This window comes from Anomalospiza imberbis, chromosome 7, assembly GCF_031753505.1.
Source record: "Anomalospiza imberbis isolate Cuckoo-Finch-1a 21T00152 chromosome 7, ASM3175350v1, whole genome shotgun sequence".
Classification (NCBI taxonomy): domain Eukaryota; kingdom Metazoa; phylum Chordata; class Aves; order Passeriformes; family Viduidae; genus Anomalospiza; species Anomalospiza imberbis.
Window position 1 is genome coordinate 28,071,862 of NC_089687.1, and position 26,254 is coordinate 28,098,115.

The window sequence follows — 26,254 nt, forward strand, 5'->3', positions numbered from 1 at the left end:
GATCATACATAGTCAGTTTTGAATTTGCAGTCCATCCAGGAGACTTGTATTCTGCTGGATACTGGAAATAAGCATTTGATTGTGGAAAAAGTCCTTGCTACCTCTCCAGTGAGTTGTATAGGAAGCTTCTAATGCCACTAATCTTAGCTTGAGGTTAAGCAATGATAAAGATATCTATCTAGTTCATAGAAATGAGAAGTGGAAGCAGGTAGATAGTCACCCTTAGCTTCTCTCATTACATATACACCAGATATATATGTACCTACACGACAGAACCTGCTGCATTCAAAACACAGATGGCACAGTGAGGCACGGTCACATACTGAAACATTTTAAATAAACCATCCTTTTCTGAAACAGCAGCTCACGAAGCATTACTTTGTGCTGGGCATTAAATGGGAGCAACCTGACTTTCATGCTACAATGTGTTTCCAAACAGTTTGGGCTTATGGATTAGATGGTTTTCCACTCATATCTACACATAGTCTGCAGAGGGAAGGAAGCAATATCTAGAAGGGGAAATTGCTGTCCTATCTCTTCAACTGTCCTCCCCACAAAGGTGTATGCTTTGATTCTCCATTTAATGATAACTTGCAGTTTCCCTCCTGATAGAGCAATATGTACAGGCTCAGCATTACTGAGGGAATCAGTCTTGGCAAAAGGGAAGGAAAAAGAGGTTTTCAGTAACTAATTTTTTTTAGCAACTTCAGAAGTTCTGGGAACAAAAGATTCAGCCTGGCTATACAATTGTAAAACTAGAATGTGGTTTATGAAAGTCTGCTCTCATCAGGATCTCAGAATCTCCTCTTGAAAGGACAAAGTCCTTGAAGTGCTGGTGACAAGCAGCTCTTTTTCTTTTCCCAATGTCTTTTGGCAGTCTTTACTTCCTATTTGAACCTGGGAGTAATGCCAGGCTGTTTCTGAAATATTCAGACCTGTAGACCATTTGTCAAACCTCTAAATCAGAGTACAGCAGAGTGCAGAGAACAGAATAAATTTAGCCCATGCTGAGTCTCACAGCTGGATTCCTCTGGGATATCCACTGCATTTCATTTAAATCTAACTCAGGAATCTCTGTATTCCACCATGACAGAAACTGCTTCCCAGAGACACACTAACTCTATAATAGGGCTCCTGTGCTCCTGGTGAAAAATCATAAAGCAGGAACCATAGAAGTCCTTTGTGCACACTTTAGGCCAAGTCCTTTCTGGATTACTCTTTCTTAGCTAAATGGTGAAAGGGGTCTTTCCATGGTGGTGTTTGGAAGGTTGGCACCACGTGTGTCAGGGCACTATGAATGACAGAGGCAGTGGGTGTTCCCAGGGGGACCCCAGCCAAGGACCAGGGAAGCCTGGGAGCAGCTCCAGCAACTTCCTGGGAATGGGGATAGGACAAGGCCAAGCCAGGATGTACCCCCAGGGGTGGGGGTCAAGTTCAGGCTTGGTGCAGGAAACAAGGATCAGCCAGAGTCCCAGAATGGCTGGGCAGGGCCTTGGGGATGGAACTGGGCTTGGCAGAGCCATGGTTGTGCTGAGCTGAGCTATGACAGCACTGGTGCAGGGACTCAAGTGGAGTTCTGGCCCATGGCTGGGCTGAGGAGAGGCCCCAGTGGAGGCTGGGCAGGGACAGGGAGAGCCCATGTTAGTGCCCCATGGCCCTGACAGCACAGAAGTCACACCATGTGCTCTTAGGGCTGTCACAGAGCAGCTGCCTGACACAAGGCTGTAACCATGTTTGAAAGGTTTAAAACACAGGAGGAAAAAACTGTATGTAAGTGTCTAGCAGGAAATGAAGAGGCATTAGGGTTTGGATTTTTTGCATTTGGCAGGCAGAGGGCATACTCAGCCTAGACCTAAATATAGCTTTCTGTCTGCTTAGAGGCTATTTATTCTTTCTGTCTCCTGACACCAGTACACACAATATTAATTTAACATGCAGCAGATGCAGCAATCATACAAAATCATAAAATCTGTTTTGGAGAAATCAGTGTGCTGGGAGTGCAAAAGGCTGGCCAGCAAGAAGCCACAGTTCTCCCCCAAACACCTGGAACTGGTAATGGATATTGGGAAATAAGATGTTCATAACCAGTTGAGGCAACTGGGATGACTTGATCAAGAGTTTTCCACCTAACTGATTTTTCCAATAAAAAGTCAGACTCTGCTCCTCTCCAAAATTACTTTTTTTTCTGTCAGAAAATCAGAACCACAGCTCCCTGCACAGCTTCCTCTACAGCTTTTGCAGTTTTATTCCTGCCTCCAGGAAAATGGTGTTTTTTGGATCTTTGCATGTAAAATAACTGCATGGAAAAAAAGCAACCATTAATGTGTCAATGCAAAAGCATTATTTTCCACATAGAGAGACTCTGCTGTCAGTGATTAAATTAGCAGCCTTAATCTTAGCTCACATATTCATTAAACTAATTTTATTATGTATTAAATAGTACGGGACATATATCCTCACTTAATTAAATAACTATTCATCGGGTGGAAATCTGACAGATCCATAACTGTTAGAACTGAATTATTTCACAGAGAAAATGTCCATTTGCTGGCAAACCCTGTTACTGAATACAGTGAGCCAATTTAAATATATACTGTATGTGGCACTCAGACAAATATTTACTAAGATGATTTTTTCTTTGCAATATTGTTTGTCTATAAGCAGACACACATTGAGTCCCCAGAGGTGGGGTGGGTGCCCCAGATAGTGGGGTCCTTAACATCCCCAAAGGACTTGGTCCTAGGAGTCTCTGTGGCTCCTCAGTACCCAAGCTGTCAGGATCCTCAGCCTCCCCAGATCCTGGAATCCCTGCCTTTGGGATGTGGTGGTGGTGATGCTGGAGATGCTGCCCCAGCCGTGGCTGCAGTTACGGCTGCAGGATGAACCCAGCCCCGATGTCACCACTGCACGGCCAAGCAGGGCACAGAGAGATGGCAGGGTTGGGGCAGCAGGTGATGCTGTAGCAATGGCACTTTTCTTATACCTCCAAATAGTTTTAAGATGGTTCCTTTTCAGGAAAAAAGTTGTGTTCCCTTGAACAGAACAATGAATAGGGAGAGGAAATTCAGATATGCTGTTTCTTTTTACAGGACTCTGCTCTCTGCTCCACGGTGGGTGTGGTTCAAGAACTGGAGTCTGCTCCCAAGACAGGACTGATATGGGAGTAGCTTTGTGTGTTGCTGCTGAGCAGCAGGTCCACTGACTCCTGATTCTTGAGCAGCACTTAGTGCTGGTTGGCATTCACAATTCACATTCAACCACTCCTTCTTTGCTGTTTGTCCAGGTTCCTTCTGTCCATTCAGCAGATGAGTTTGTACTTCACATTGCTGAGTCTTCTTGGCTGCAGCTCCTGAAGAGACTGCGGTCTAAGTGTATGGGCTACACCATGGCACGTGCATTCTCAACCTCTTCCCCTTCCATTTAAGATCTCAAAACATATCCATGGCAACTGCAGCTCTTGCTTGCAAGAAAACAGAGACATTAAGAAATGCCTGTCTCTCCTTCCAGAGTCTGGTGTCAAAACATAGGACGCAAATTCAACATTTCTCAGTTCCCTGGGAACTATGGCCATCTCCTTGGTCTCCATGGTCTTCTACAGGGACTCTGAGCCACTAGAGCACTATAGTTACCCTAAATACACAGCAGCAATCAAGCACAGCACTTGGCTTAAAGAAATCCATTTCATGCTTAAAGAATTCTACAGTGGGACAGTAGGAGGAAGACAGTGTAGAAAAAGAATTAACTCATTATAAAGGAGCAAGATACGAAATAGCAAGCAGCTTGCATTTCATATGGCCAGAAAGGTGATGTCTAGGAGAAAAAAACTGATGTGTTGGAACAGACTGTTCCAGCAAAGCACAAAGTTAAATGTGGCACACAGACATGTTATTCACCCACAAGCTCCAAACCTACAGAGGAAGCATACGCCTGTCAACATTTTGACTTAGAATTAGCATCACATTACAGCAAAACCAAGAGAAGGCTTAAAAAGACAACCCTGAAATGGAAGAGAAAAATGCATGTATTGAAAGGGCTCGTTATACTCTGCTGATCATGGCTGGCACATACTAAGAACAAAGAGGTGAGAGGGGCTGTATTTTTAAGAGAGTCTGCCACTCCCCAGTATTTGTGTACAGCTACAAACCACACTGATCCTTTGGGGGACAACAGAGTGGCATTAGAATGATGCACACCTGGCAAGAGACTGCTCTATACTGTTTGACTAGTCATCAAAATATCTGTAGTGCCTTTTTCTTGCTTTTTGCTATTATTTTTTTAAACTGTTGCTCAGACAATCGATGATTCATTTGTAAATGAAAGCCATGTTTCTTTCTTCCCAGGGATACTACATATAAACAAAGAAAAAGGTGTTTCAAGACATCCTGCTGTAATGTGTGTCTTGTTCTGTAAGGTTGCAGTGATTCTATCCAAGGCTGAGCTTTTAGAGAAGTCATGTTTCTTATTAAATCAGCTGATGATATGGAGAAGAAACAAAGTTTTCTCAGTCTTCTTGCATATTCTGTTTTCTTTTTCCCAAGACCATGCCATTTTGTCTTTACTTTTTATTAGATCTTTCTACAAAGCTAGGTAGATCGTGCTAGTTATAGCATGATATAGAGTAGTCATGCTGCTAAACCACAGCAAATTCTTTGTGAAAAGACACCACAGGTATTAAAGTTAAAAAGAAGTTTTCTGAAAATATTTTATCCTTTTGTGCAGGTTTTAGATCAAGCCATAAGAGCTCAGCATAGATGCTGTAAACTCAGCTGAGAAAAAGGAGTCAACAAGAAAAATGTAATCCTCAGGTAGGAGACAGAAAAAGTACCAACAAATCCCACACAGATACAAAATGGTGTCTTTTTTTTTCTCCTCACAAAATTGGAATATTTAGCTTTGGTATCTAAAGGATTAAATCATCACTCTTGTTGGATCTTAGCCTCACACTTGTGTTTGATAAGATCAAACAACACATATCACAGCTCAGATTTATCTCCAATCAAGTGATTCTCTATTGGGATTTCTGTAACAACCAGGCAATAGCTAGTATGGTACAGAAATTGTGACATGCTCAGGAGCCAAGTATTCCTGCTAAGATTTGAGGAAAATGCAGAGGGTGACCCCTTCATATTAACCTTCAGACCATGAATAAAGACTTTGAAATGTAATTTTACTTGTAATTAACATCACAGAAATGTGAAACAGCAGGTAAAGGAGACCCAAATGAGGCTGCTTTTTCAAGTGCTACATCACTTTTGGAAGATTAAAAATCAAGCTGCTGTTTAAGAAAAATGTATTACAGTGCAAGTCAGAAAAATTCTCTAAAATTAGACGTCTAGTGTGTACTAGATTGGCAAAAAGGTTGTTTGAAAACAGCTGATGGAAGAACCGAGGGCCAAGAGTAGGAGAACAAACACAGAGCAGGAAGCACAAGGCCGCCTAGCAGCAGATTGCGAGAGTGTACCAAGAGGAGGGAAGGAAGGTAGGAGTTCTTGAAAGGTAGTAGAGGTACTGACGAGTTTTCCACACCACCATAATGACACACGCTGTTTGTAATGAGCATTCCCAGCTGCACTGTTGCTATAGCTAAGCCTTTGTTTCCCACCCTGGTTTTCATTTCCAAGCAGTGGTTGGACTCAGAACACCTCTGTGAAAGTCAGCTATCCCAATCCTAAATGGAAAAGCAAGCAACATTATCTTTCCTATCTCCCCACATCCTTTGGTATCTCTTTCCACATCTCTGAAAACACTGACATTTAACCGAGGTGGGCATATTCTCATTTTCACAGACAACTTTAAGACTCTGCAATCCCCAGTGAGGGACACCAGGGGCATTTCAAGTGGATCCTTCTGTTCCAAAGACAGCTAAGACTGCCAGGGAGAAGTGCCTTTTTGCAGTGATGAGGCTCTGAAGAGGCTGGGGCCTTTACAATTTTCAGACCAGAAATGGGAGGCAAAGAGCAAGAGATGCCAATGATCCTTGGGTTTATAGACCTTCTGCTCCTATTGAGTGCTGAGAGATTATTTTGCCCTTCACATATCCTGCCCTAACCTCATCAGAGCCCAATGGAAATTTGTTAAAGGGTCTCTGTTTAACTTGGAATTCCTTCTAGTTAGTCTGGCCTTTTACCAAGTACATTTGTCCATCAGACCCCCTCTTGTGTGTGCCCCAGCACTGTGAAAGCACTACATGGCAGATTTATAGCTGGCTTTTATTAGGCTTGAGGAAGAGAGGGGGATCTGAGCAATGAAAATGTAACTCTGTTACACCAAATTCTGAGAAAGCCAAAACGTAGCATGCACATGAATAAGATAATATAGGCTATAGTCTTCCTCTTGTTTTTCAGACACATCAGAATAACTCTTTAAAAACCTGGTAAAACCAAGCAGGTTTTAGAAAGGAGCTACAGCCCTATATTTACATCAGGAATGGGGGAAAGTTGAGCAGTGTAAACCTCTTTGGGTAGCTCCAAATATCTACAGAGGCGCACACACACAATGCCTCTGTGAAGGCTCCAAGCACGGTGAGAAAACACTGCAGAACTGCAAGGACTGCACAGGAGCACCAGCATGTGCATGGCTCCATTTCAAACCAAACAAGGACAATATTTGTTGTTCTTAGTTTATTTCTTGGCACTCAGGAAATCAAATGCCATGCTATTCTTCTTTTTTTATGCTGGGCCTTTAGGAGGCTAGTTGTCATTGGAGTGCTATTTCTTAGGAAATTTTAATAGGGTTTCTTTTTTAACAAATTTTATCTTTTCCAATAAATAACCTCAATGGTTTAGAATGAGTTGCTATGAAAGTTTATCTCCTTGATAAATATTTGTGAAGTTTGATAGATCCTGGAAAGCTGACAAGCCTGAAGAAGCCTTTACACTGGATTTCAGTGGGAACATGCTCTGATCCAACACACACTGCCAAATTTCACACCAGACAGCTAAAGACTGGATAGAAAAAAACCAAAAGCAAAACAAAAAACTTTCTTATGAAAATAATCAGCTGTTTGCAACATACAGATGAACACTGGATTTACCCCTAATCTGCCATTGCTCCTTTAAACTCTTAAGTCACTACTAAAGTTACTGTGTCTTCTCTGTGACCCTTCCATATGTGATTCAGGTCCATTGCCTCTGTGCTGTTTATTTAAGCCTTCTTTGGCATGTATCTTCCCCTGATACCATTTTTACTGAGTGAGCCCAGGATAGCAGGAGTTTTGATCTCCTCGTGCCAGTTACATAACTCCTCTCCCCTTACCAGGAATTTAGGACACAGGCACATACTGCCCCAGATCCGCATTATGAAAGAGCACCTTAATTCCCTATAGAAAAGTGAAAAAACCCCAGTGTTATTGAAGATAAAACATGAAGATAGTTCTATGCTTCTGAGGATACTTGACTGGCATAGTCAGGGCCCCTTTACTTCACAACACATAATTAAAATAGACTGGAGGTGAGCAGGTTTCTTTCCTACCCACTCCCTTTTACCACCTCTGCTGATTTGTGGTTAGACTTTCCTCATGAAACTTTACTTTTTCTAGAGAATTTGCACAAAACTTTGAGACAGAGCTAAGAACAGATGCTGCCTCTGAAGAATCAGCCTCATACTCAAATCCCAGTGGCCTCAAAACTGAGAGTACCCAGCCCCGAGTGGGGAGGCAGGTGCAACAAGCCCTTCGCAACTGTGGCCTCCCAGGCCACACCTCTGCCCAGCCCCACACCTGGCTGAGGGCAAACACTCTCAGGCCTCCAGTGAGATCCAGACATCAGGACAAGACTTCTCCCTGCTCTAGTGAGGAAATCTGCCTGAGAGAGCAGGCTTAGACAGTGTGGTGACCAACAAATGGCATTGCAAAGCCTAGTGTCAGACATTAAGATTTTATGGACCACTATAATTAAAACAGGTTCATTGCCAGGTACCTCATTGCAACGTTCCATTAGAAAGTGATAATCCAGAGATCTGGTTTTGGGGTTAGGTCATACCTCAAGGTCATCAACCCCTTGCCTCAGACCTCTCCTGGGAAACAAGCACTGAGCAGAGTTCCTGAAACAGCACCAGAATCTTTACGTGGTGGACATCCAGCTGCTGAGGGTGCAGCATGCTCAGGAAGAACTCGTTTCTGACTCAGTGGTCTCAAAATAAGGAAACTGTAATCAGGTCCAAGAGATTACTTTGATCCAGCATCTTGTTTAGTACTTTTGTTGCAGGAGACAGGTTATTGTTACAATCAGCATTTGAATACACTGTCTTTTGGGGCATAAAACATTGTGTACAAAGGGTGCATTTAACATCAGTGCTGAGCCTTGCACACTTGGTCACACAAACCCTTTAATGGGACCTTACATGAAACAGAAGCATCATAACTTCTGTGCCCACAGTTCAGGTTTCTCCTTGGAGTATGGGCCAATCTTTAATAAAGATGGCTCACTGAGGCTCCTTTGAAGTCACTGCAATGCAGGCTTTTGCCACATTGCTTGAATAAAATGGCCTGTGAGATCTGGGAGCAAGTTCAGGGGAAGGGAAGCATCCAAGTTCTTTTCGGGTTTGTCTGCAAAATGTGACACATGAAATATTTTTCTTGTGATGATCTGCTTTCTGGCAGGCGAGCCAAAAGGATTCAGTCATTGTCCAGTAAAGCCTTTAAGCAGGAATAGCCAGGAAATCAGTGCAAGAAGGAACAAACAATCAAACAAACACAAAAACTTCCAGGATTCTCCAACCCTAAAGTAAGGTCGAGTTTATGCTCAAAATGCAACTTTTTTTTTTTTTTTTTTTTTTTCCCAAACAGTATCTTGGTAAGAAGAAGTGGATGTTTATAAGCACCTTTGGCTTCACTCAGATGACTTCCACTGAAGTCACCACCTTCTTCCTTTGAATGTTTGGTAACTGATGATGTGTTAGTATGGGACATATTCATCTCATTTGCTTTGTGATCTGTCTCTGGAAGAAGCAGACACTGTGCATGCTAACCCAGCCTGGATAACAGTACCACAGGGCTGTGCTGGGCCTGTCCATTAGCACCACAGGGTGCCACAGTGACAGCACAGGCACGATGGCCTACAAAGGTAAGGTCATGATGAGTTTCCCAAAACAAGCCCTCAACAAGCCGGCTCAGGCTGCCCCAGAGACTTCCTAATGCTCATGGTGAGCCAGGTGAGCAGACAGCCCCTCTGGCATGAGAAAGAAGTGAAAAATTCAGTGTCTGCTTCTGACACAGATGCACACAGACAGACTTTTATGTGCTTAGATTAGATTTCCCATTAGGAATGGGGTGTGCTGGAGCCACTGGCCACCTGGGTCTCTTGCTGCTGCCCTGCAGCTTTTTTCAGAATACTGTGGGAGAAGAAATGCAAATGTATTTCTGTGGAAATTACACAGTGATCGGGACATCTGGAACATCTTTCACCCAGCCAGCACAGCCGCTGGCTTCAGCCACTTTGGTTTTATTTCAGCTCCAGCAACATGGCTCAGCAGTGCTGTAACATTAAAAGTGTCACTCCGACCATGGTGCTGCTGCAGCCACCCGGGGAACCAGACAGGCTCTGGAGTCAATGGCTGCTTCCTTGGGAGAACAGGTCAGCCACCCAGAGGGGACGTGCACATGTACAGCTGTTGGGACCATAAACACCATAAACTGGGTTTGAAGCTCTGGTTCTGGAGAACACATATCCACATCTGGCTCATGTCAAAGCTGTTATCTGTTGTATCTCTTTTCTCTAGTCAGCAGGGGGAGAAAGTAGTGACTTTTTTTTTTTACTATTTCATAGTTAAAATCCTGTGTCTCAGAAGTGCTGCTGGGACAGTTTGAGGCCCAAAACACTCATCCATCAGCCACAGGAAAAACAGCAATCTTCAAAAGCAGTAAAAGCCTGAAATCCCGAGGCAGTGACAGCTGTCAAACAGCTGAATAGCCTTGACCCACAATCCAATGTCCTGGAGAATAACTTGACAACAGAAGCCATTTTTATATGAACTAGTGTACTTTCCACATCCCACATTTCAATTTTTATAGATGTCCTACAGTTAAAGCAAGAATTCTTCAGACAACATCAAGATGCTGTGGTGGGAGGACCTCAGCATACAGTACTGTCACTGCCAGGAAGAACTTGCAATAGGAACAGCCCAGCCTCACTAGAAAAGTATCATCTCCGACTTTTTAAAGACATGGACAAGGCACTTTCCCAAAAGAAGATATCTCAAACTCAGCTTTAAGCTTCAGAGGGCCAAGTCAATGTGTTCTCTATAGGCTATGCTTACTCTTTTGAAGGACAGAGTCAGATTTTACAAAGTTGCAGCAAAATTTTCTTAGGGTTCTAACTGATTGGTAAAATTGCCCTGCTAGTGGCTGCTCAGCAGGAAAGCAAACATCACAACTGGGCTGTTTTCCATCCCTTCAGATCTTTTAACATTTTAGTAGCAGTGTCAGTAGGGAACAGGAAATCTCAGAAGTACTGAAAAGAAAAACCCTACAATTCCTTTACTGCAATACACAACTCTGAGTCATCAGCAAAGTTTGCCCTCAGCTCAGAGTTTTCCCATTCAAATAAGCCCATTGAAACCAGCTGTGATCAGAAGGTCTTTGTCCTGCATCTAATTTACCCTGTCAAAGTGCTTCTTCCATCTGAGTCTCTGCAGGGAAGACAGTCATCTCTCTGTGATTCCACCTCTAGTCAAATCCTCTGTGCCCTACTGAAGGTGACAAAGAGAATATTTTCTCTAACATCCAACAATTAACTGGTACTGCACATTAGGAGTATCACTCAGTTCATAATATCCTCCTTTATTCCAATGTAGGTGGAAGCAGGACAGGTTTTCTCCTGCAGTGCTTGAGAAACTGTTCAAATAAACTCCCTTTTCTGAACTTTTCAAGGTTCTTTGCTGTTCTGTTCATTTTTGCCATATAAAGACACATTTCCTCTAAATGTCTGTGAACACAGGAGGAAAATACAGACTCTTCCACATATCTATCCACACCTGATCAAATCTAGACTCAGTTTGGAGTGGCTGTGTTGCTATTTTTACTGCACTTCAAAAGAACAAAGCTTCTCTTCTGTCAGAAAATCATTCTGGGGAAGTGTAAGGCAAAATTAATATCTTGCATACTGCATTCCCAGCAGCCAAGCTTTTGAACAGGAAAAAGTCTAAGTTTTCTGTATAGTTTGACTGCTCAAATTACTTCTATTAATAATTTGTCAGAAGGATTTAGGATAAGCTTCTTGAAGGCATATTGATTATTTTGAACCCAGAACAGCATGCACAAAGCTGCCAAGTAAAAGTTATCCTTTCAGATAATCATATTCATGAGGTCAGCAGAGGACACTAACTCGGCACTTTGCTTTGTTTCCACATGATCTCTTCTCCCTGGGGTGTGAGATTAGATTGGGAGGAAAACCAGTTACCTCTCATCTCTCAGCCAGTCATCAGCACTGAATCTCTCAGTGCTGCTGTGAGTCAGCTACAGATTGCAGCAACCTGAAGTCACACCAGGGCATTGAGGGGGGGAAATGAAAGGACTGACCCTGATGATGTCCCTTGTTCCTTCTTTGCCTCTCTCTTGCATACCCCACCCAACAGGGGCTTATGGCACTCCATTGTTCACCAACACTGGCACTCTGCTCTGGCCATTGCACCCAAGGAGATCAGGGCCTCTGGCAGCGTGAAGGTGGATTGAGTTTTTTTTCCCATGGAAAATGGCCACAGCCTGCATCCAGTCACACATGGCTGACAGTGCTGCCTCCTAAAATCATGAATGTCACAGGATTTCTCCTGGACTAAACAACTGGGACTATGGCTGCCCTTGGAGCCCCAAATGCCACCTCTGAGCTGACCCTGAGACACTGGGGGTTCTCCCCATGGAAAATGGCCACCATTCGTGTCCAGTCACATATGGCTGACAGTCACATGAGATTTCAAGGCACAGAGCTGGGAAGAGCCAGCAGGAACTCTGGGTCCAGTCCTGCCATAGTACTACTTGGAGATTCAGTGCCCTTCACTACACTGCACCAATCAGTGCAACTTCCTGGGAGCCTGAAGTGCAGTCTAGTGGCTCAGGCATCCATCCGGGACAGGGGTACTCAGCTCATCATTCTGCAGGACAGCCTGCTCACGTGGCAGGGAACAGGGCAGACTGGCACATTTGGGATGATGCAACTGGTTCTGCCAGAGGGGCAGAAGAGAAAAGCAGAGGAAGAGATAAGGGTGTTATCTCTATGGCAACTGCCAGGGAGCAGCACCGTGCTCACCGGGAGAGAAGGGAAGAAAGGGAGAGGGGAGAATAAAACACAGAAAGCACAGTCAGGAAATTGCTAACCAGGGGGAAATGGAGGTGGAAGAGGAGCAGCAAAACCCACTGTTCTGAAGGGGAAAACAAAGGGCTCACAGTTTTTGTTCAAGGAGAAGGCTTAAGTTCCCAGCACAGATCAGCTCTGCCAGCCTCCTCTCTGCATCCTACAGGACATGATCTGCTGCAGCCAGACACGGCTTCTGGCAGGCCAGCAAAAGTTCCCCATCATCTAATAGGAGACACCAAAAAATGTGTGAGACTCAGGTAACTGCACAGGTCTTTGAGCCTGAGAAGCCAGCAGTGCTGGCATCATACATAATGTACATGCATAATTTAAAGCGTGAAATATTCATTTTACTCAAACCACAGATGAGTATTAAGCTCAGATAAAGATGCCAGATGGGTGGTGAATAAATTATATTCCCTTAAATGCATCTGAAATAATGTAAAATAAATACTGAAAAAATTAGCAGGCTGAAGATCATGCCAGTGCTGTACAACTTGTTTCATGTCTGCATCAGAGTACAATGAAAAGGTAGGTTGAATTCAAACTAATCACATTTGTTCAGCTTTGCCCCATCCAGGAAGGCTTCAACCATACAATCCGGAAGTCAAGGTGAGAAACTCGCTCCTTATTTCCCACACAGTCACAGCACAGTCTCCACAGAATGGAAACTTACTGTCTTAGCGCCAGGCCTCCAGTTCCTTCTCCTCTCCCTTCTGTTAGTCAGCAGTCATTCACATGCCCTCATGATTTGAGAGAGTGGAAACTGATTTCCTGTGACTTCTCTTGACATAGGTCATAGAAAGGGCTCATTTTACCATCTTACCTGTGTTTGTGGTATGGGCTCTCCAGCTTGCCTCAATTTCAGTAGCAGTGACAGAGAGGTTTGCACCACCGAACTCTGCTTCAGAAGAAGACACAATGCAAAAGCCTTAGCAAGCAGAGAGATGAACAGCCCCTTCAGAGCTGGGAGGGCATTCAGTAAGCCCAGAAAATCTCTCAGCTGCTCATGCACACAGAGGACAGGCTGCCAGTTCAGCAGTGGGTCAAGCCGAGCAATATACAAAACCCAGAAACTCCAGGCTGAAAAATGTGCTTCCCCACAAAACCTAGAGTAAAGCTTCCCAGGCTGAGGTGCATTTATGCTATTCCAAACCTCCCTCTGAGATGAAGGCAAGAAAATAGCCTCTGTTCTCCAGAGGCCATGGGAAGCAGCCAAGTTCACCTGACAAAGGTGTTAAGAGATACTGCTCTCACCTTGGTGCCAGAGGAGATGGAGGCTCTAAGGAAGTCACATCCCTCAGTGTGACAATGGGCTGGCCCAGGTCCCCAAGCTGTGTTCTTGCTGCTGCAGCCTCCTCAGTGGCTGCTTTTTTGCGAGGGAGAGATGCTATCCTTCAATGATGGACAGGCTTGGCAGGGTGTCCTCAGCTCCTCCAGAGGTTGGGAACAGGGAGGATGGTGGGTGTTGAACTGAGAGAGCCCTGGCCACCAGCCAGCACCTCTGTGCTCCTCTTTCCCTTTCGGCAAGACTTGAGTGATGAAAGCACATCACCACATTTACTGCTGGGGACTAACTGTGCAATACCCTGCTGTGCTCACACAGCCACCCAGTTCAGGAGTGCACCAGATGACTTTCCAGTGGGAGACTGACATCATCTGTGTCTTGGGGATGAGCTGGGAAAGGAACCACTGCTACACAGCTCAGCCAAAGCACAAGGGATTATATTGACAAAACACAGTCTCTCAGACTGGAATGTCTTTATTTCAATTAATTGCCTTGTTCTCTCACCTTGCTGCCAGTTTTCCATTGCTGAGCAGTAGCCATGCATTAAACCAAAGGGAGCTGCCCTGAAACCATGAGCAGGAGCAGCTCAGGACTTGTCAAACAGGAAATTTAGTCTCCATTAACTCAACTCCTGAATTTAAAAGAAATTTGCTGAACTGTATCAAATGCTGTTGGAGATACTCATATTCATAACTACTTTAACCTTAATTATATTGATCTTAATTAACTTTCAGATCTAAGCTATTTTAGTTGTCCATGTATGTTGAACACCATTCAACCACTGGGGAATGGAATTTAGGTTTCTTCTTGGTGTACAAACAGGCAACCACGTTACAGCACAGCAGCTGAGTCAGTCACTGCTTGTACTCTCACTGTAACCCTTCACAAATGTGACTTCCAACACATTAACATGAATATTTCTCCCTGAGGTTTAAAGGAAGGCCTTGCCTCACAGCTGCTGCAGGGTGGGAGTACCTGCAGCATTAGCTCAGCTCTTGGAAATAAACAGAATGTGATCAAGTCTGAAGGATGAATAGATAAATGACCCCAGTAAATGCCTATGGGATTAAATGCCTATGACACTAAATGACAAATGAAAGGACATTTGTCCCAGTCAAGCAAAGTCAGCTGAAGATCATCCACTCATGTACAGTTAAAGAAGCCTCTTTTCCATGAAGTGAGGGTACACATGTCACCTGACTCTGGCTCACCTCCTTCACTGGAAAGTGGAACACAATCATGGAGGCCATTTGCCATCCTCCCACAGGCTCACATAAGGCACCTCACACGTGTAGCCCAGCTCACAGCACACCACTACCAGTGCAGAGCCCTTTGCCGGGATGTCCTACCCATAGCAGGAATGTGCTTCAGCTGCAGGAAACCTTTGGTTTTCTGTGCTCCCCTTCAGCACAAAACTCCCACCATCAGTGTGATACATGGGCAGTTCCACTGCAGCAAAGCGTAGTCATTGGTCCACACAGAGTTTGCTGACATGCAGCCTGTGCTCAGACTATGCAGACTGGGGTTTCCACGTAGAACAATCTCTGAAGAAAAAAAGTATGTGATCGCATCCTAAAGGATGAGCTCAGATACCATTATATGAAGAGACCAGGAAAATTCTGTAACTGAAGCATTTTTGATCAACTCTCCATATGTGCATCATCATAGCACAAGAGGAGATGTCTCTGTGGCTTCCTCTGAGATAACAGTATAGGTTCCCTTAAATGGTGGAAGCAGTTTAGATGCTGGAAATAGCTCTAAATCCCTTTCACATGATAAGTGAAACTCTCTTGTATAACCTGTATTTTTTCTTAAAAGAAGATTCATTGACCGAAAAGAATGATTACTAACTGAAAGACATTAGATTTAGGCTACCAAGCAGAAATCCTTACTAATCTTGGCTAATCTTATGCCTGCTTAAATTCTGCTTTCAGAAGTTTCTCTCCAATCACTTACAAAACAACCTGTATTTGAAAGACAGACTGATGTCATTAATTACCTTTATCCCTCATCATCTCTCTGTCATCTGTCTTAAAGAAAAGCTTAATCCTGCAGTTAAAACTTTATCTTGGACTTGGAAGTTCACAGAGGACAGGGCTGCATGGGAAAGGCAAAGAGCTGCACTGCATTCCTGGGAGAAGTTTGGTTCCCTGCTCGGCCACAGACCTCAGGTCCCCATCAGCCAAACTCTGCACTGTCTTCACATCCCTCGTGTGTCTAGGGAGTGCAAGCTGCCCCACCTGATGGATGCAGGAAGCAGAAACATTGCAGGCTACAATACTGTTAAAATAATAAACAGTAAAATAATGACAGTCCCAGCCACAGGAGTCCAGGAGTCCCACAGGAGCTCTTCCAGGAAAACAGGACAAAATTCTCCCTTCCTGGAAGAATGGGCACTACAGAAACGGTGCTGTTATGGCCTATTCCACTGCTGTCTGGCACAAACCAAGCGCTCAGAAGGGAACTCACAGGACTGAGGTGCCTTTTCCAAGATGAAGACATTCACTTGCTAAAGTACAGCACGAGTTCAGAGGCTGCTCACCCTGCTCTGGCATCTCCCCTGTGCCCGTGCATCATCCCCAGTGCTGAGTAGGGTATGTGCCAGGCCCCACTGCCCCTCTCTGTCCATGCTCCAGTGGTGACCCTGTGCCCTGGCAGGAGGCAGAGGCAGGGCTGTGCTCCACACTGAGTCTCTCTGGCAGACATAATCACACAGACCCACCCTAAATCCCTGTCTGACGTCTCAGCTGTTCTGGATGCCGTTAGAGGCATTTTTCAGTCCAGCCACCAGTTTTAATGGGATGTGCAGTTAAACAGATTCATCCTTTCAGCTTCACTCTGCAGAACCTTCACTCTCCAGCTGCTGCTGCTCCTGTCCCAGGGAATTAGAGTGCTCTTAGTGTTCCTCTTTTGCAGGCAGGCACATTGCTCAGAGAAGCAGCTCTTGCCAAGAAAACTGTATAATCTAGAAAGCCACCTGCTCAGCTTTTGTTCTTTGAACTCCTTACAATCAATTTCCCTTTCCCAGGAGAAGGTGCAACTGTTTTCAGTGAAGTAGGAAATAGAGGATTCATGATATGCTATAAAAGCATTGCCAGTCCAAGGGAAAAGGTTAATTTGCCTCACTGTAGGGGCTGAAACATGTTATGTGAGAAAGCAGAGACAGCATAGGATCCCCAGTGCTGGCCTCCCAAATTTCAGGAAAGTGTCCTTGTGCCTACTGCAGTACCTTGCAGATTACTGTCATGTTCCCATCAGGCCAGGTTGCAACGTTAGCACCACACAAAACAAGATATGGCACTTTAGCTTCCTGACAGGCCTCCATTTCCTCCCTGTTACTTTCTTTGTGACTCCTGCTTGGGACAGGAGTATATGACATTTGCTACAGGGGGTTCTCTCAGCTGGTCCCCCCATGGCAGAGCCAGAGTCCACCTCAGGCCCTAGTGCCTGAGGCAATGAGCACAAGGGCTGTGGGACTGAAAGTCACCCATTCTCCCTGTCTTTTGGTTTTGCAGATGTGCAAATTCATTTCATGATTCAATAATTTATTATGACAAAACTGTTCTTTGCAAACAGCAGCCACATGCAAACATCTGCCCCTATGTCTGCAGTGTAACCTGAATCCCCACCAGCTTCCCTGGATTTTCTTGCTCAAAGAACCTGACAAATGACCATGGAGATACATCATGTGACCTTGTACAAGTGTACACCTTGTGGCAAGCTGTCACAGCCAGCCGTCTTTTATGCAGATAAAAGTTTGGTTTCCACTATAAATACTTGTAAGATATGGCATGAAATAGGCACTGTTGGGATAAAATTAATCCTTTCCTGAAATGCACAGCTTAAACAGGTGGGACAAATGGCTGCCTAAAGATACCTATTTCAGCACTGACAATAGAGAGGGTTCAGCTGCCCAGGAAAACCTGCCTTGCAGAAGGCCAGCAGCCCCATGCCCAGAACTGCTGCTCCCCCTGCTCTCCCCATCATGCTGAGATGCTGCTGTTTGTGCAGTTCCTCCGAGCAGGAGCCCCTTGGACCCCTCTTGAGGGGCTCCCAGTGGTTGGAGGGTACCACACAGGCAGGCATCTGAGCCTCACCAGGATATGGCTCAGAGTACTGTCTGTGCTCTGTCCACTACCAGAAAAAAGGGCAGGGCTTAGAGCTATCTGCTCCCTTAGGAACTTGGGACACACAAGCTGTATTTTCCTTGCTGTACAGCTGGGATCCAGAGGCCTCATAGTGTAACGCTACCCCATAAAAATTCCTCACCAGGCCTAAGCCTCTTTCCCATACACATCATTAATAAATACTATTCAGTCAATTTTCACATCCAAATTCACACAAATAATGAGAGGAATCAAAACTGATACCATTCTGTCTTCATTAATGCTGTCATCTGACTCCACACTGGAGACTTTCATCTATCCTTAATTTGATGTCTGGTAGAAACATTTTTTCCTGTGGATATTTGTGTTCATTTGATGGTAATTATGACCTTTAAGTATTAACAAAAAAAAAAAAAATCCCCAGCCAACAGCCTCCATGCACAAAGAGTGAGACAGACCACAATACCAGTTTTCACATATCTCCTCAAGACCTAGAGGGGGCAATTCCAATTGAATCACAGCTACTGGTTAATTGCAATCACCTTGTTAAGAAATATCAAGTTAGAATCAGTAACCAAAAAAGACACACCTGGGTTTGCTAATTCCCCCAGCCTGCTGGATTGCAGGCAGTCACTTGCACACATCCTGCCTCTGCTCAGACCCTAAATACCAAAGCAGGCTTTCCAGAAACACAGGATCATCTTCTGCTTGCCCTAAGGGGCATATGCCTCGAAGCAACTCCAAGCCAACCTCAGTTTGCAAACCTGAGCCAGTCTCATGGACTCAGCATTTATGGTTTACTCTGATGACAATTCAATTCTGTACTCAGTTGCTTCCAAAATGTTTCAACTGATCTGACAAGGGTGCCCTGCCACATCATCAGCTGCCTGTGGCTGTACACCTCTAGATTGTTTTCTTGGCCAGTGCATCAAATCCTACAGAGTAACTCTGTTTCCACCCCATAGTCTAATGGCAGTCCTGAAACAGTGCTGCCACCCTCTCCCTCAGGATTGGGACAAAATCTGCTTGCCTTGGCAAGGCAGTGGGAAGCTGGGATGGGTCTCGCTAGCAATCAGCAGAGCAGTCTGTGTGGATAACCAGTTACTTACAGACAAGATACCAGCAAAATATAGTCACAGCATCAGCAGGTGAAATTACAGCTTGGCTTTGGTAGGAGCTGAGCCCCCTCATGCTATGGCTGATCTGAGCCTCCTAAAAACAGCTTCACCCAGCAGTCTCTGATGGAGCTCCACAGGGAGCTGCCACCTGCCCAGGGCAGCCCCACACATCCCAGAGAAGGGTCCCGGTGGCCATGGGCTGGGTGCTTACTGGCCCTGCCCAAAAGCATTTCCTTCTTGCTGCTCAGATTCCATAAAAACTTAAGAGTCCATCGAGGTATGCAAAGAAAAGGAGCAAACCAGATGTCCAGGGGGAGTTGTTGGCACAGCTCAGCTCTAGCTGTGCTGCCCTGGCTTTGCAAGCACCTTGTGCAGGAAGGCTGCTGCAAACCAGCAAAGCACGGCTGAGTCAGGGCTGGTGAATCCTGAAGGCAGAGCACATCAACACCAGCAAGCAGTGGACTGGACTTGCCAATACTGTTATGTTCTTCAATGCTTTGTTTCTGCCCCTCCAGCACACTCACCTTCCACCCTGGGAGGACCAGCAATGAAGCACAGCAGCAGCCCCTACTCTGCCCTGTTTGCCAGGTGCAGGAGGCAACAGCAGCACTCCGCTTCTCCCCCATGCAGAGCACACTAATGCTGCAACTGCAAAGCTCCCCTCTCCATCCATCAGCATCATAAATAATCACAGCAGCTCCTGCTGTCCAAACCATCATTTCTCTCGTTTTTAATTGCTTTACGTGTAGCTGGTTCACCAGACGCTATGTGAGGAAGCATACAAATAATTCATCTCTAGGCTCCATTCTCCCCATATGTGCTTCCAAACAAGCCAGATTAATCCTCCTTCTCCCACCTCAGTAAACCATGGGCCAGGGATGGGCCAAACTGCCATCGTACCTCCAGCCCTCACGGAGGTCTCTGCAAACTTCTGCTGGTGCAAACCAACCCCACCGGTTACAAACTGCTCCATGGCTAAACAGCCCTTTTCTGCCACTGCAGGGGGGCTGATGGCTCCTCCTGGGCTCTCATCCAGTGCTCCCCCATGCACAGCCCCACACTCAACGTGCCACCTCCTCTCCAAGCACACTTTTGGCCTCAAGTATCACATTTGTTTCCCAATTCTACTATACTCATGTCTTTCTAAATGAATGAGTCTCTGCTGTGAAACTTATCAAGGAAAAAACTTCTAACATCATCAGTAACTCAAATTTGCCTTTGGAATCATTCATTTTTCTTGCAGCTCCCAGAGGAGGGTGGTGTGGACTGTGCACAGCAAACAGCTGTCAAACACAACACTCTCCTGCTCAAGATTTGTCTGCTGAGAATTTGATGTCTGCATGTCTTCTTGGAATTACTCCATGAGTATTTTCTGCAAAAGCAATTTATTCATCAAGTGTTTCAAATAATCAGGAAGAGTGTAACATCCTCATTTAAAACATGACCTGCTTGATCAGGGGCATGTTCACACAGTACTCTCTGTTGCAGAAGAACAGCTGGTGAGACAGAACTTGCACCACATTTCTGGCTGGGTCAGTCACATCTTGGTTACTGAACTCACAAAGCCCTCAACATCACTTCAGAAAAGAAACATTTTTTCAGGGACTTGCTGTGGAAAGCAAATGCAAGACTGCTCAGCCTGAGACTGTGCAAAGGCAACCTGCCAGGACTGTGCCAGAACAGTCTCAAAGAGCACTCACGCTTTGGACCCATGAAACACAACCCAGCAGTGCTCCCCAGCTGCCCTTTGCTTGGTGTGGCAATATGGAGACAGCTTCACTGGTACAATGTTATGGTAACGATAGATTTTCATGCCTACCTAAGGCAGGGAGAGGGGCCAAAAAGAACCAATTCCTGGTTTTATTGAATGTGTACTTCACCTACTGCTGCTGAGATATGAGCCAGGGCCACCATGCTCAGCCCCACAGCAAGTGGTGGAGACCTGAACACTGCTCCTGTGACCCCCTCACCTTTTTTTCTGAAGATTCCCGAGTTAGTCCCCTGCCTGAGGCTGCTGTCTACCCTGCAGGAATGGGACCAGTGCCAAGAAGGCTATGACCTAATGTTTTAGTCTGAACAGAGAGATGGGAGAGATGGCATATCATACAGGAAAGTGCTCTCTATGCATGCAATTATCTGATAATCTATTTTAGGAGATGAATATTGGAAAGAGGAATAAAACTTTCACCTTCTTTGCACTGGGCAGCTGCATTATCCCTTTAAAAACAGGGAACTAAATACATGAAAAATGATACAGAAAGCAGTGGAACAGCATGGTGCTTTAAGTCATGCAGAATTCAGGAAAGGGAGGGGAAAGGGGTCAAGTCCTACTGGTCATGTCAGCACATGAAATTTGGTAAATACTATTCCTGCTGATTTAAGACTAATCAGGTCTGTGAACAGCTGGATTAATTCAACTTCTTCCCATGCTTCGTGGCTAGATTCCTGCATGCATGCATATAAGCAGCAAAATCCAAGTGAAACCTCTGCATCCATCTTTTTCTCATGGCCCCCAGTGTCCCCCTTACACACGTACAGGTCACACTGTAGCCCTGTGCCCTATGCTGGGGCCTCTCTGAGCTGCCTGCCCCATCCTTGCTTGGGAAACATGTAGGAATTTAACACCTGTGAGGTGGCTGCCCCTCTGCCACACTTGACCAAAGGTGCAGTTTGGTAGGGGTCAGACACACAAGCACGTGGATGAGACATCCCTGATCCCTGGAGGAACCGAGGCCCTTGGGAGTGGTGATTTTGTGGTGGCTCAGCCCTTCCCACACGTGCTGCCTCACCTGTGCTCATCAGCAGTGGAAGGATTTGGCAGACACTGGTGTTACAGTGCCTGGTTGTATTCCTGAGAACAAGAGCAAACTCAAAGCTTTTCCAGAAATGTGTAATTAATCTGTGCTTGGGAAGGAAAACATCATCAGTCTTGTCTTACAGTTGAGAGAATGACAGAGAGAAAACAAATACTGTAAAGATGGAGGACTCGGTGGCAGAGAGAACTCAGGTAGATTCACTCCTGTGCTCCCTGCTGGCAGACAGCTCCTCACACCAGTCCTGAGAGCTTCTCTGATTTCTAGCTGTTCAACTTCACTGTAAGCAACTGCAAATGGCTGTAACACCTTCCTGACGTAACTTCCATAGAAGTGATACAGATAATATCCACCCTTCATGTGGGACATCAGGCAAATCGTACCAGCAGAGGGCCCAGAGAAGACTGTTCCATTGCAAGAAGCCAGGCACACCATGAAACACTTCCCAAAAAGGCCAGGCACTCAGTCCCCTCTGTGTGTTTGTTGCTGATGCTGGATATGATTTTTCCATGTGTTCTCCCTCAAGGCTGAATTTTTATTAACCAACTGCCACTTTGTCATTCACTTCCACTCCCAGTGATTTCAAAGGAGCTCAGAGGAAGGTGAGATGAGCTTTTGCTGCCAGCCCCTCTGTTGGTGCAGGAGGAAAGGTGGAGCTGCTCCAGTTGCGGGGTTCTGGGTGCCAGCACCACGAATAGTCCCATGAGGGTGCCCCAAATTCTCTGCTCCTGTATTTTGGCACAGAATGCATGACCTTGGCACAGGACATGACATAAATGCTAAAGATGGTATGAAAGGTGTGTGTGCATGCTATGGGATTTCCAACCAGCCACTTTGGGTTCTCCTAATGCATCCAGAGTGAGAGCTGTGTAGTACACCCTCTACATGTGAGCACAGAGAGCAAGCCCTTCTCTCTCTAATTTCATGTTCATTTGTTCCTAACATCAGAGAAGGTATTTTGCCAGAAGTTTCTATACAGACATTAGGACAGCCTTTTAGATTGAGGAAATCAAGATATTTCTAGATTTAAATGAAGCACCAAGAGGCAAGCCACTCACCCTTCCTGAAGCAGCCTCTCCCTTCTGAGAGGGATACTTTCCAAAGGCTGATCCTTTGCAGCTGATGATGCTGGGGTAATGGTTTCCTTAGTCCCTAACTGTAAGTAGTGAAGGCCAAGTGTTGTTTTTGTACAAACGCAACCCAAGAGGGCAAAACGTGAACATGCACACTTACACCATTGATGTGGGCTTTATGCCTTGCCTGAAACACAAAAGACACTTCTCCAGAGCTCAGTGAAGTCTGAACACACACTCATAATCTAAGGGAGAGATAAACAGAGCATTTAAGGCTGGATCTGAGCAAGTATGGCAAATTTTACTGAAATGGTATTTAAGGCACCTGAGTTATAATCTTTGCAGTAACACAGCTGCTGTTAGAGCAGGACCTTCTCTCAAGCAACTTACCCACTCTAACCCACCTTTATCCAGGATCATGTAAAATCACTGCAAAATCATGGGTCAAAGTTGTTTTATAGCTTTACTCTCTCAGTAATGTGCAACATGAACATAATAGTGTTATTAAGAAGTCAAAAATAACTTAACACAATAGCTATATAAGAGTTTCCAATGATCAAACTTTCAGCAATTACTTTTTGTTAAATTCAGAAAATTAGCATATTTGTTAATCAAATTAATTTAAAAAGTAGCTTTTAAAAATAAAAGCAGTGCTTTAAATAAATATAGTCTTTTTATAACCATAAAACACTTAGTCCTGTTAAAGATAACACAAATATTCCACTCAAGCACAGTACTTAAACAATTGAAATTAATGTTGTGAGCACAGGTGGGCTGGACACAGGGAGGGACAAGGATGCATTGCTTCGGGACATTCTCTGTCTCCTTTCTACAGCAGCACAAAGAGGCAGCCAGTTCTCAGAACTTCCCCAAACACATGACATGTGTTAGGATATTTGTAGCTGCTATACAAAAATGCTGGCAACCTGTTTTTCCCCAAGCTATTTCTCTATACTACACCAGTAGCAGTTCTTCAGCCCTGCTTTTAAATGTCTAGAACAGCATAATTTTAACCACAAAAACATTAGGCCAGAGCCTGCTTGCTTCATCCAGCTGACTCCAACATCTACGCAGAAGGTGGCAAGCAAGGCCTGACCTCTCACAGATCTTGCTCTAAAGCTCACATTTTGTGAAATCTGGAAAACCTTCCTTTTAATACTGGCATCACTGGCTGTTTCAGAACAGCCTGAAGGTCACCTCCAGTGTTCATGACCACCAAAGGGTATTCACAGCTCTCCCCATAATTACAGGGCTGGCTAGCTATGGTCATTACTACTCAAGTTAATGCCTATCAGCAAAGACTGTAGCTGTCTTGCAGATCTACAAGGTAGCAATGTTTTGCTGGAATAAATTAAATTAGCCAGTTCTTACGTTAGTATGTGTTGTCTGGGTGTACCCTGAAGAGCAGTTTGCTAAATTCACCAAAAAATACACCTCAAATCTACCGATAATCTACCTAGCAACTCTGATCATTTCATATCCTGTCTACTTGGCTGTAACTCTTCACAAAAAATCACCTTCAGGGTGTGCAGCAAACCACCAGTTATGTCCTCACAGAAACAGCTGTCAGTAAAATCTGTTGTGTTTTGTCTGTTTGTTTAAACAGCATAACAGTAATATAACCTATAAGTAAAATGATAAAAGCTGGAGAGTAAAGTAAAGCCCTAAACTGATACAAGTGCTCTCAATTTGTTTTGCTCTTCAGAATGAACAGGCCTATTCAAAGATGACAAAGGAATAAATTAGCAAATGGCTAATGTAATGCATGAAAGAGTGTCTACAGGATTTGCATGTGCGCACACACACACGCACTTGCATACAGACAGCTTGGCTTCATTAGAAATCTCACTACCAGAGTTTAACTTGGATAAATTAACTGCATTAAAATACTGACATTGTGAGGATTTTAATACTATCACACCCTGTAGAGGGCACTCCTGTGTGAATTTTTAAATGCTTTAAAAAAATAGTTTAGACTTATTGAAATCTGTGACAAATGTGACAGCTCTGCCTCTCCTCACAGCCTCCCATTCTCATCTCCAGTATCCTTCTCCTGTATTGCCTCCAGGCACCGTTTTGCCTTGGCATCTGCCTGCCCGCTCCCAGTTTTGCTCAGTCCGCACGACAGGCACGCCAGCTGGATCTGCTTCATGTTCTCCAGGGCTTCGTTCTTGGCGTTCTTCAGGAGATCTCCTTGGCCCTGGGGATGCACAGACATGCAGGAGAGAGTCAGAGATTGCACACATCACTCAGGACCAAAAGAAGCAATACTGCTCCTGTGTCCCTAAAGGTCCCAGGTCCCGTCTCAAATCATCTCTGTCCCCTGGAAATGGGACTGAAGCCCCTCCTGCAGCTTGGTGCCAGCACAGTGAGGAAGGCAGCAGCCAGCACTGGACAGGGTGGGACAGGCACCAGACTCCTCCCACTTCCATGCCACCAGCCTTGGGAGGTAATTTTGGCCGGAACAGAAGGAGGTTGCAGGAGAAGGCATTTCCTCTTCCATAGTCAACAGCAAGGTCCTGCCAGGGCCAGGGCTGCCAGTGATGGCACATGGCACCCCTCTCCCCAAGCTCCCTCCCTGCTCCCTGGCATCAGGTCCCCCATGGCAATGGCTGCGTGTTCCCAGCCAGGGACCCCTTAGGAGCTGAGAGACCCTGATAACCCACCCCTCTTTCCACCTGGATTTAATACCCAGCCTTGGGCTCTCCTTGAGCAGAGCAGGCCAAGTTGTGCCCATATGAAACACATCACCCCACAGCACTCCAGTGAACCCTTCTGAACCATTTTGTTTGGGACCTTCTAGAAGACAAATAGGAATGAGACTTCATGAACACGCTGATTCTGTATCTTCTCAGAGCATGTGAATGTGAGGTGACTAACAGGATATCAATCCAACTTGTAACAATCAGGAAAAATGTGTCACAATAAATTTGTATTAAGGAGTTGGGGTTCAGAAATGCCAAAATGAATATTTATGCAATATTGATATCTCAGGTGCCGTGAAGCTGTAAGATTCTGGAGCTACAGATAAATATATATATATAAATAATAACAGGATACAAATAAATAAAAGCCAGGAGATGCATCTGGTTATTAAAACTCAGTAAGAACTTGAGCTCCTCTTCTCCTAATGTCACCCCAAGTACAGCTTGAAGTACAGCACAAGCTGCAGCTGGTTACACTCATAAGGAATACTTCCACTGACTGAAATGTCACATTCCCATCCCTGCCACCCAGCCTGATCACCTGCAAATCACAGGTACTTTGATGGGCCTCACAGGATACAAGAGACACTACAGCAGGACCTTGGGCTCACTGGAGGGGTGACTGGTCACTTGCCCCTCCTTGGGCTCTCCAAACAAATCAGATGTGTTGGATGAGTCACAGTGTGACACCTTCCAGCAGTAGGAGCATCTCTGCTCTCCCTTTCTCCAGAGCTAAGAGGAAGGATTTATCCTACACCGATGAGCAGAGTTTCCTTTTTGCCAGTGCCTGGCACTGGACTCACAGACTCACAGGGTCTGAACCCCTGTACACAATGTTCACAACCAAGAAACAATGGTGGCTTGCAA

General features: G+C 45.0%; 1 protein-coding gene and 1 long non-coding RNA gene across 4 annotated transcripts in view; both read right to left on the reverse strand.

Moving 5' to 3' along the window:
• Window positions 1-17,877: 17,877 nt before the first annotated feature.
• On the reverse strand, window positions 17,878-22,144 carry LOC137477325 (uncharacterized). The gene is made up of 2 exons (XR_011000934.1): window positions 21,586-22,144; window positions 17,878-20,168 (listed from the first exon to the last, which is right to left on the reverse strand). It is a non-coding gene; the product is annotated as an uncharacterized lncRNA (long non-coding RNA).
• Window positions 22,145-23,126: 982 nt separating this feature from the next.
• The window catches only part of PLCL1 (phospholipase C like 1 (inactive)), a 182,826-nt gene continuing 179,698 nt past the window's right edge, over window positions 23,127-26,254 (reverse strand). For all 3 annotated transcript variants that reach the window (XM_068196255.1, XM_068196256.1, XM_068196257.1), the window contains exon 6: window positions 23,127-24,882. In XM_068196255.1, coding sequence (XP_068052356.1) covers window positions 24,700-24,882 — 183 coding nt within the window. In that variant the 3' untranslated portion in view covers window positions 23,127-24,699. The remainder of the gene's footprint in view (window positions 24,883-26,254) is intronic.